The sequence below is a fragment of the Atta colombica genome, unplaced genomic scaffold, assembly GCF_001594045.1.
Source record: "Atta colombica isolate Treedump-2 unplaced genomic scaffold, Acol1.0 scaffold47, whole genome shotgun sequence".
In the NCBI taxonomy this organism is placed as follows: domain Eukaryota; kingdom Metazoa; phylum Arthropoda; class Insecta; order Hymenoptera; family Formicidae; genus Atta; species Atta colombica.
This window is the reverse complement of record NW_017259536.1, coordinates 4039156-4050983: the sequence shown is the minus strand read 5'-3', so window position 1 is coordinate 4050983 and position 11828 is coordinate 4039156. Positions and strand designations below refer to the sequence as shown.

The following is an 11828-nucleotide window of genomic DNA, read 5'->3' as shown; positions in this document are numbered from 1 at the left end:
AAAAGAAAAATAAAAAATATATAAATTCGAAGATAATATTATTGCAGCGTGAAATTTTCATGAAAAATTAAATAATAAAAATGTAAAATCAATTTTTTCTGTAAAATAGTTTTTTTAAGTATATATAAATATTAAAAGTTTGACTATCATTAACATTGGTCAAGAAGTCATCTATCCGTATGATTGTGTGCATACAATATTTCGTTTAGTATTTAATTACACGTATGTCACACGAACAGATGACTTCGAAGGCAACACTTATGATTAATCTAAAAAAAACTTTAAAAGTTCGTATTTAAAAAACTACCTAACGGAAAAAAATGGCTTACTTTTATTAAATTTATTTATTTATACATTTATTTACTGAAGAGGATCCAAACGTATATTTATTTCTTATAATAAAGTATATATAATTACACACTTACAATCTGTGTTGATTCTCAAAGGCTTCTTTTTAAGGCTTTCGTTTTGATTTACACTTTTATTACTTAACTATTCGCAAAGTTTTACAATGCAATAATATTCTTCTGGGATTTCGAGACACCTTCTATGAATTTGCATGAGATTTAAGTTTTAGCATTTAAAACAAGAGTTTTTTTCTTACAGAGTTTTATGTACAACAGTAAAAGATTTTGAAACATATATATTAGAAGCCAGTCTAAATACAGGGGACCAACAATTGGGAGAAAAATGTACAATACTTCAACAAAAACTTGACCTATTGTTGCAAACATTATCAAAAGAAGAAAGCTATTTCTCCGATAATACGGAAGACATTGACATTGGCACTTTAAAAACTGATACTTTTAGCAGCATCCAAGAGAAAGGTGTTTTAGAAAAGCCAGAAAAAGAAATGACGAATTTAAAAAAAATTAAAAGAACATGTTATATGGAGAAAGATATTGTAATGTCCAGGTATAGCATATATTCATATATTGATATACATTGTATTATAAATATAGACAGTGAGATGTATGTTTTAATGATGTTTACAGAGTAAATAGCTTGAAAAAGGCTGTCAGAAAATTAGTGGAACATGCGGAAACACCTGTCGACGAGCAGAACAATTCTTCGGACGAGAAACAAAACAGTAAGATGTCAAATATCGCAAAAGTATTCGATAGTTCTCCAAATACTATGACAAGTAAGATTAAACTTGTAATTGTATTTATTGGAAAATTATTGAATAATTATTGAATTTCTTTATATCTACAACGATAAAACTGATTTTCATATTTGTTTTTCTCGTATCATATTATGGATAACTTTGGAAAAGCAGCAATTGAACATGATTTATCAATAAACTTATATTGGCCTGATCGCAAACAGATCAGGCTATATGTCTACCAATTGTAGAATCCAACATAGAGATCTTTTGCCCAAGTCCTACTCCTAATGTGGCATCCCTGAGCCCAATGCCGGATTTAAGGAGAGATTCGCAACCTGAAGAATTATTGACACTTCCTGCACCCGATAGTTTTGCCGACAGTAGACGAAACAGCGAAAACATACCACAAGGGTAATTTTCAACATGAACTCAATAGTATATTGTCAATATTTGCATTCTACAAGTTCACGTAACTCGATGTAATTTTTAGAGTTCTCAATTTTGACATGCCCGCAGGGCAAACTGTCAGCGGTCAAGAAATTCAAGCAGCTATTAATGATAATTTTTTATTGTCCGAACCGACACAAATAGAAGCTTCCTCTGACGTTCCAATAACTGTGACAAAAATTACTTTAGACACAAGTACACCATCAGATGATGCGACTACAGTCGTATCTCTTGACATGGATTCGTTTCATTCTAAAAACATTTCGCCAGAACACGTGCAAAAACCCGCGATTGTCAAATTAGAAACTAGAAGTAGCTGTACCAATAGTACAGATAGCATGGTTTCCGAAACTTTTGATTCCAGGAGTTACACTGTGCGAAATAGCACATTGAGTGAAGTCGGTAAGTAAATACTTACCAATGTGGCAAGTATCGTAAAAGTATCACTTTATATGTATTTCTTATCTTGTTATTAGATAATTTCTCTGACACTTTTCAGAACATAAAGACAGCGATATATTTGATTCTATGAGAAAATGGGAAAACGCGGAGATAGGGCACTACGACTCGCCGGATAATTCCGATATGCTTTCCAGTGAAATTCAACACTCGGAAAGCGGTTTGGAAGATTTGAGCTCCCTCAGACAGGATGTTATTATGGGTGATGTGATAATGGGGTATGATTCTGTCAGTGAAGGCTTAGAATTCGAGGAATCGCATAGATATTGCGGCTTAGCCCAATTCAGCGAAGGGAATGACATTGGAAGATACTCATTTAAAAAAGGCAGAAAAAATATAAAGACGGATAAAGAGGTAAATAAATATTTCGATTTTTTAAAATTAAATATGTGAAACTGTTTTATTTATATAAATTAATTTTATGTATATGTGTATAATATATAAAATTAACTGTGTCTTCTGTTATCAGGGAATGCTAAGTAAATATAAAACGGAGGGTTTAACAACATGCGTCCGTGTCTCAGGAATTAAGTCGCCGCAATCTGTGGAGGCAAACGTTGTACTTGAGACTACATTTGAAACCATTGAAAAGGAAAAAACTTCCGATTTGTTGAGACCAGTATGCTGTTTTCCCGTTCCGGACAATACCAACGAAAAGTGTTCTACAAATTTTCCGCCACAGATTAGTGTTATCGTTGATCCACCAAGTCCATCGTTGTCAATTGAGAGTCATCACAAATTTAATTTAGATTACAAATTGGATCCACATGATAAGCAATACAGTGGCAATAGTATGGAAAGACGTAAGTTTGATCAATTAATTATTAAAAAATTATTACAATTAAATTATATATGCATATATTTTAATAATTTTTCTAATAATGCAGTAAGCGTGGAGTTACCTAACTCAGGCTTCTCTCCACAAGCTACACGTCGCATAAGCAGCGGAAGTTTGTTAAAGGCATCAGAAGTTGTGTCGTTGATGGCAACTACCGCTCGTTTAGGTGGCTCGAGCATGAGCTTGCGCCACGAAAGAGCAAAATCTGTAGATAAAACGGAGGACGTGAAAAAACTTCCTATAATAAATCCTTTAGTTCGATTGCCTATGTGGCCAAGTGAGTAAAAATGTTGTCTTTCTTATTTTATATAATTATTTACGTTTTTTTTTGTAAATACAGATGTAAGTGGAGGAGCTGGTCTCATCAGTCAAGTTTTATTGGCAAATGCAGACGCTCTATGTGCACCGGTATCGCCATTAATGGATCCAGATGAAACATTGATGTAATTCATATATATCTGATATCATTATGTAATTAATACATTTGACGTATATATAGATATCACGAACTTTTTTTCTATTGCAGGGAAGGCTACTTTGAACGATGTGTCATGAACAATTACTTTGGTATTGGCATAGACGCAAAGATTAGTCTCGATTTTCACAATAAGAGAGAAGAGCATCCTGAGAAATGTCGCTCGCGTGCTAAGAATTATATGTGGTACGGTGTTTTGGGCTCTAAAGAGTGGATACAGAAAACTTATAAAAATCTTGAGCAGAGAGTTCAATTGGAGTGCGACGGTCAAAGGATACCATTGCCGTCCTTGCAAGGAATTGTTGTATTAAATATACCGAGGTACTTGTGATAATAAATATATCTATATATGATTTTTAATGATCTAAGTTAAAGTTTTAAAAGCAAAGTTTTATTCTCTAATAACAGTTTTATGGGCGGTACAAACTTTTGGGGAGGTACAAAGGAAGGGGATCTATTCTTGGCACCATCATTCGACGACCGTATATTGGAAGTAGTTGCGGTCTTCGGATCTGTTCAAATGGCTGCTTCGCGGCTCATAAATTTGCAGCATCACAGGATAGCTCAGTGCCAAACAATCCAAATTAATATCTTAGGAGAAGAAGGTGTTCCTATACAAGTCGATGGGGAGGCTTGGATTCAACCACCTGGTGTTATAAAAATTATACACAAGAATCGCATGCAGATGCTTTATAGAAATAGGGTAAGTATCTATCAGGACTCGCAAACTCCTTTGTTGTTTTGCCAGCTTAGTCTACAGCATTGTGGATTTTTAATAACAAATAAAAACGAAATGTGACATCTCATATGTACATCTTTAAGACTTGAGTCACAAGGCAGTTATTGTGCAAGATAGTTACTAGTTATTAAAAATTTACAATGCTGCAAACAACTAATAGAACAATAGGAGTTTATGAATCCTAGTATTTGTCGTGATTTTTTAATAGAAAAAATAATTTTAATTTATGTAATCGAAAATATTTTTCGTCTTAGGCACTTGAAACCTCATTGAAAACGTGGGAAGAGAAACAGCGCAGTACATTAAGCGCTCAATCTTCTTCTATAAATAATGCATCGCAATCCAGACCACAATTGCAACTTTGCAATAAGCCTCCTCAGTTGAACGATGAAGAATTAAATATCTTATTAAGTTTTATTGAAACTGTAACGACCTTGGTCAAGTGGGTAAAACTGCTGATTATATCCCATCCGACTCTGGAAAGAGATCTGTACCAAGTAGCCTCGCGAACAGCATACGCGCTTGAACAAGTACATCCCAATGGTAAAATCTTACAAGGGGTAAGTTTGAATTAGGGAATTAGTTAGAAATTTATCACAATAATCTACTTACTTTTTTAACTTTTTCAATTTGTTAATATAGGTAAGCCTGAGACCCATGGTAACTGAATTGGTATCAAGCGCACGGCAATTGTATGAAGAATCTTGTGAATTACTGCGCGATAAAGCACATAATTTGGTGAGCGGAGCAAATGTTGTGACTGTAAAATATTAACGCAATGATTAAACTAACAATTATTTCTTTAACGTAGAAATTACGAGAAGATTTAGAAAACAAGTTATCTGTATCTCTAGCTCAAATGGAACAGCAATTACGAAAATGTACCTTTGATGAAGGAGGCACAGGGCTGGTTTATTTGCAAAATATTCCCGCAGATGATCAGGTATAGTTCTTTCTTATAATGTTTAATGCAATGCTGCTTAAAGTCAATTATTTAAAGAGACGAGTTATGAAATTAACTATTTTTACATTTTTGTCATGTATTTTGCATTGTGATAAAGTTTACATATACACTGAGAAAAAATTTATTTAAATTAATTTTAATAAATATTACTTTGAATGGTCCTAGTGGAATATTTATTTACAGTAAATAAATATTTATATAAACGACAAAAAAATGATAGTTGAATCAAACTAATAATTTTTATATCTAATAAATACATATTTAAATTTATTAAATATATTCTAGGAATATTCAAAGAAATATTTATTAAAATTTAGTAAATTTTTTTCACAGTGTACATTTTGTAATATTTACCATACAATTAATTAACGGAATACTAATTGAATTTTTAATACTTAATATACAAAAAATTGATTTTATAAATATTCAAGTATTTGCGCTCACAAACATAATTTAAAGAATTAGATTTATATAGACTCTTTGTGAGGTACAATTTTTGGGAGGTACAATTAATTTATCTGTTCTATATTTATAGTTGTATATCCATAGTTTTCCACAAGATTATTAAAATCAAGTGAAATATATTGATGATAAAATTAACGCTAAAGTTTTCCATTATCTTATTCTATTGGTATTCGATATTCCATCTTGCCAATACATTCCAAAAGAAGATTATATAGAATACTATTCTTGTAAATAAGTTTTGAGAAATGCTAGTTAATTAGTTGGATAACACAAAAATATTATGTAATATTATGAAAGCACCTCTCTTTACATACATATTTTACACGAAAATTTACAATCTTTTTTGAGAAAAGTTTACAATTCATTATGCGTAAATGTTGTTTTCAAATGATAATTAATACATTATCCTATGCTTTGTTTCGGATTGATTGAGTGCTCAATCCCAGTGCTGGTAATATGCTTTTAAGTATTAATGCTTATGACATTAGAGAAATAGAATTAGCATTTTAGAGACTTAGTTTTGCGGAACATGATGCTGATTATTTTTGTATACGTTTGTATGTATGTGCGTGTGTGCATGTATTACATCTGCTGAGAGATGGAATTGCCATTTAGATTGTCTTTTATTTGTTTATTCTCGCTTGCGGCTCTACTATACACAGTGGTCCACAGTGAGACAAACATATATTGTGTGATATTTAGCGACGCTGTACTTATCTTCAGTTACATTAGCCAACGCAACACATCCGAATATGCACTTGAATTATATGCAACTTAACTTTTACTTTCGTTATCGCGCCTCCAGTTTCTCATTTCGTGAGAGTTTGTTGCACTGTAACAATGAGAGGGGAACTTTCGTGATTTTATGAGAGATGTATCTTTTAGTGAATGTATATGAATCTTGCTAAAGTATAACAATAAATATATATAATGGAATATCTTATATATATTGTTTCATATATATTGTCTCATTAATGTATACCGAAAGCATATCTGCAGTATTTGCGCGACTTTGAATCACACTACCGCAAACGATCATATAGGCCATTCGAGAGCTATTTTGTATGCCTGATGAATCCATTATCACGTATAATCCCGAGTGCAAATCTTCACCTGCATATGATTAGCATGTTTCTAACGTATGCGTATAAAATAGCATACCGCTTTACTACTAATCTGACTAACCGTGTACTAACCGACATCTCGAACTCTGGATCTGCAGGGAGATAAAAAAAATCGTCATCGAGGGTTATTTTGGTTGAAGTGTCGTCGCATTGCTGGCAGCGCGGGTCCGGCTCGAGATCTGGTTACTACTTGGGGAGTTCCGGAGGTCTGTGCGTGGTTGGAAAATCTGCGACTGGCAGAATATACGGAGAAATTCGTTGCTCATGATATACGAGGTAGAGAACTATTAACTCTAGCTCGTCGAGATCTAAAAGAGTTAGGAATTACAAAGGTTGGACATGTGAAACGTATTTTACAAGCCATAAATGATTTGAACAACTGAGTTCAGGTCATGTAAGATGTTATCTCGAAGAGAGTGTATTCCTCTGTCTCGTTAATTGTATTAACGTTTTAGGGCAAGAAAATATCTATTTTCTATGAATTTATTTCGTTTGTATATTCTTGCTATAAAACGTTATAATTCTCGAATGACACTGTGGGGATTAAATGGAAGAAAATGTTGAAATCCATCTAATGTTACTGCACGGAAGAAGACTATTTTACTTGTTACTGTATAATAAATTCAGCTTTACATTTATGAGTAGTCTTTGTATGGAAGGAAACCATTTTGCCTATGTCAAATTCTTTATTAAAATATATGCGAAATGATTTCTTTCGATATAAAGAAACTACACATAAGAGCGAAGCTGAATTTGTTATGCACTAACAAATTTTCAGCGCAATTCTATTTATATCTGTATATATAGTACAAAATACGTGATTCTAGAATAGGAACTTTTGTCCTTTTAGACATTGAATGTAAAGAAATTTTCTTTAATGTTGCAAATAAGTTGATTTAAATTAGTGTTTTATACAAGACATTGTATAAAAGACAAAAATAAGTAAGTCGTTGTAAATCTTATTAGTATCCTACCTAGAGTATTATTAGTATTTCACTATTAGTCTCTATTAGAGTCCACTATTAGACTCCTTTAAAGGTCACAAGTTTATATCACAAATAGTTCAGATTTATGTTGTAATATATGTACTCATGATTTTACTTTGCAAACTAGAAAGTTTCCATATCTCTTTTAGATACATATATCAATCTGTACATACTATTTTCAATCTGTAATAAAACTATAAGATATATTAGTCAATTGTTTAAATGTGTCTACATAAGTATGTATGATTTTATGAAATTTTATTGAAAATAATGTTAATCGAAAAAGAAAGGTATTTACCTGATATATTTTTCTAACAAAAAAAAATATCAAGAAAATTAGATATCAGAATGTTAATCTCTGATAAATAATTTTGATTATTAAATATTATTTCTAATATTTTTAGAAATTTTCAAATTATTCATATAAAAACGCAAATATTTTTTAACAAAGACTTTTAAACTAGTTTTATGCAGAATGTGTATGTAATATTATTACAGTTTTTATATATTTTAAAGATTTATTTAAATCAGCAGTAGCTTTAAAAACGTTAAAAATTAACATACATCCTATTAAAGCAATAAAGGAAAAAAGAATATATCTTCTCGTAAGTCTGCTCGTCTCCAGTTAAAATTACATAATCAAGTACGGCGGCTACGAAAAATTCATTGCAGATAATTAAATATTTAAAAATTAAATCAGTTTTCTAGAAAAAAAGAAAAATAATAAATTAAATTTTTTATGTCTTCTTAAAACTAATATATTGTAATGAGAGCATACACAGCACGGTATTTGGAGCGCAATACATAAAATATTTACTATAATTTTACATTACTGTACTTGTTGATATCAAATTTCTTGAACGTTTCGATTTATATAAATAGTATTTTAAGTAATATATCTATAATTTAAAGTATAATTTAAAGTAATATATCTATAATTTATTTCTATTATATATTGTAACATAATGCGTTGCGCTTCGAATTGTAATCTGCAAAGACAGAGATTATTTATTTGATTATCCAACGAAGAGAATTAATGGCATTTCTCAATTAAGAAGTAGAAGTATGCTCATCCTCTGTCGAACGCAATGACTGTCTCCAACATGTGCGGATTAGATATTGTATCATAGAAATTATATGGATTGCTGACGATGATTTGAACCAAAAATGTTCAAGAAATTTGTTATCAACAAGTAGCAATGTAAAATTATAGTAAATATATTTTATGTATTGCGCTCCACACAAGTACCATGCTGTGTATACTCTCATTGCCCGCTAATTAATATTTATTATTGTTTGAATTTCGAGAGCCCTATTAAATATAATTTGATTTTTGTTAATATATTGTAATTTTCATGTTTATTTAATACTTGTCAATTTTTATAACTGCCTTCTGCTCTTTTTATATGTATGTAGATATACTTGTGTCAATGTTATCTTGTGTACTCTTCAGATACTTCTGCAGTAAGATTATTATAATATATGAAATATTGACAATCTCATATTATCGTGTGCAATTCACATGTGTATGATAATGTTTCTTTCTAATGTGTGTATGTTTTATATAGGAAAAGATGAGATAAGACAGATTTCTTAAGCGGAAATGGCTATTTTTTTTATTAATGACAAAACAAATGAAATTTAACATAATGAAGCTTTAAAGTGTTCATTACGAAATCATAATTCAATTTTCAAATCTTGCAAAAGTTATATTATTATTAAGATTTTTATAAAACTTAATTTTGGTCCATTTTACCTTATAGGTAAGGCACTAATAAAATTTTAGGGTTGTCATAGACCTGGAAAACTGAGAAAAGTCAAAAAAATTGAAATTGATCATGGAAAACCGGGAAAAATTAGGGAAAAATGTAAAAGAGATTGGAATTTTGAACTTTGTTCATAATTTCCTTAAACTGTTTCTATTCTAAATAATTTTTATAATTTTTTAAATATTATATCTGACATTTATAATCAAATACGTTAAAAACTCGTGCACTTTAAATGATTTTTTAAAAATAATTAAAATTTATATTTTATTAAGTAATTTTATTTGAGCGTCCTTTTTCATCATAACTTTCATCATTCTTTTTTTCAAAAAACTAATTTATTTTTTGTTGGCTTGAATTTGCCCCCAAATTTTGTTATGTTACTAAGCTTCTATTTCTTTTAAAAAATATAAGCTTTCTTATAATCCTTAATTCTAAGTGTTAAAATTTTTTATATATTTTTATAATATTTTTATAAAATTTTTACATATTTTATATTGGTCATGGAAATTTCCCGTTTTTATTTGGAAAATCTGGAAAAGTCAGGGAATTTTAAAGTTCATTTTCTGTGACAACACTGAATTTAGTAAATTAATCATTTTACCCCGCAATCCGTCTTACCCCACCTTGTCCTACTTTATTAAAATAAAGCAATTATCGAATGTACCTCACAATTTATGATGAATGTTAATCTTAACGTACAGGTATTAATCTAAATGTTAATCTTAATATATATAAACAAATGTATTTAATCGTATTTAATTATTGTTCCTAATGAACAGTATTTTAAAAGTAAGCTTCGAAGGAATTTGAAGAAGAAATTGTATTCATAGGATATAAGATTTTCAGGAATCTATTTGCACTTATATGTTATCTAAACATTTCTTTCACTTGAGATGTATCTTATACTTCTTTTTAAATGTATGTATTCGTGAGAGCACATTTTACCTGTGATATTTTTCTAATCTTAGTTATTACTATGTAATTCGGAATGGATGAGCAAATTTATGTGAAGATATATTTTTTCTTCTCAATTTATGACATCTTTAAGGCTATCAACTTAAATAATCTTTAAATTATACATCAAAGCAATGATATTATATACATTTTACATATAACTAGTTGAAAATCATTGCTTAAAAATGTTTGCGTTTAGCATTTTTGATAAATCTTTAGATCAGGGGACTCTCCCCCTGATGACGTATGTTGTTAAAGTCATGATCTTGAGTGACTTCCAACAAGTTTTAGGCTGGTCGGTTTGGATGCTTTCAGCGCTTTTCAGTAAATCTATTTTTATTTTACGTTTAATGAATAATAAAGACAAAATGATGATTAAAGCGCGTGAGCGTCCAAATCAACTGCAGTCTTAGCCGCCGTCTTTCATTAAAAAATTAATAAAAAATTAATAAAAAAGTTTGATAAAATAACGATTTATTTCTGCTTTATACAATATTAAAAGCTATTCTATACCCTTTCTTGCTTAATGACTTTTTACGCAAAACAATTCTCCATCTCTCCCTTCCCCTGCTTTAATAATAAGTTTGAAAAAATAATGTTTTATTTCTACTATACATATACACAGCATTAAATATTATGTGACACATATGTACCAAGGTCATGACAATAGGAGGTTCCATTTAAAAAATTCGAAGTGACATTGTTTTGACCTTGGTGACGCTCAAGGTCAGACTGTTCAGGTCAGATCAAGGTCAGATCACTAAATAGATCGTTTAGAACCCCACAACTTTTATCTGAAATGTTTTTTTCTAAAATACTCTATTTCCGAGAGGGTGTACAAGTGATTTGAGACATCCTGTATATTCGCGGAAAATATAATCAGTATTACATTTTATTCATTATTTGATGATACATCATTTAATGAGTATATAATAACCTAACTTATGTACCATGTATTCCATCGAAAATTACACGTTATATGTTATTCATAGCAGAATAAAATATTATTTTTCAAACTTATTTTATTAATAATAACTCTTTAACTGATAATGAATGACTTAACGGGGGAAGAGGGGTGAGAGTCGCTTCGCATGGAAAGTCGAATATTTTTAAGCAAAAGAAGATATAGAATAGTACTTAATATCGTATATGTATAGCAGAAATAATATGTTATTTTTGAAACTTCTGTTATTAATAACTTTTTAACGAAAGATGAGTGAGGCTAAAACTTGTTGGAGGTCACAATATATGTCAAGGTCTAGGGAGTCAATGGGAGTGGGAAGTCCCCTGATCTAAAAATTTATCGCGTTTTTATATAGTAAATAATTTGAAAATTTTTAAAAATGCTTGAAATAATTCACTTTTGACAATCAAAATTATTTATCAGAGATTAACATTGTGAACTATCTTCGTATTTTATACAGATACAGTTAAATAATTGATCAATAAATCATATAGTTTTAGATGAAAATGATATATATAAATTTATATATATGTATA

General features: G+C 30.1%; 1 protein-coding gene across 5 annotated transcripts in view; it reads left to right on the top strand.

The window, feature by feature from the left end:
- LOC108691608 (diacylglycerol kinase eta) overlaps window positions 1–7393 on the top strand; it is a 44128-nt gene extending 36735 nt beyond the window's left edge. The window contains exons 10-23 of one of the 5 annotated variants that reach the window (XM_018199446.1): window positions 607–915; window positions 996–1144; window positions 1330–1519; window positions 1599–1957; window positions 2055–2368; window positions 2484–2817; window positions 2902–3129; window positions 3193–3295; window positions 3379–3648; window positions 3736–4030; window positions 4321–4626; window positions 4709–4804; window positions 4878–5009; window positions 6718–7393. In XM_018199446.1, the coding sequence (XP_018054935.1) occupies window positions 607–915; window positions 996–1144; window positions 1330–1519; window positions 1599–1957; window positions 2055–2368; window positions 2484–2817; window positions 2902–3129; window positions 3193–3295; window positions 3379–3648; window positions 3736–4030; window positions 4321–4626; window positions 4709–4804; window positions 4878–5009; window positions 6718–7002 (3370 nt within the window). In that variant the 3' untranslated portion in view covers window positions 7003–7393. The remainder of the gene's footprint in view (window positions 1–606; window positions 916–995; window positions 1145–1329; window positions 1520–1598; window positions 1958–2054; window positions 2369–2483; window positions 2818–2901; window positions 3130–3192; window positions 3296–3378; window positions 3649–3735; window positions 4031–4320; window positions 4627–4708; window positions 4805–4877; window positions 5010–6717) is intronic. The other 4 variants (XM_018199443.1, XM_018199442.1, XM_018199447.1 and 1 more) reach the window with 4 other exon arrangements.
- The last annotated feature ends 4435 nt before the right edge of the window (window positions 7394–11828 follow it).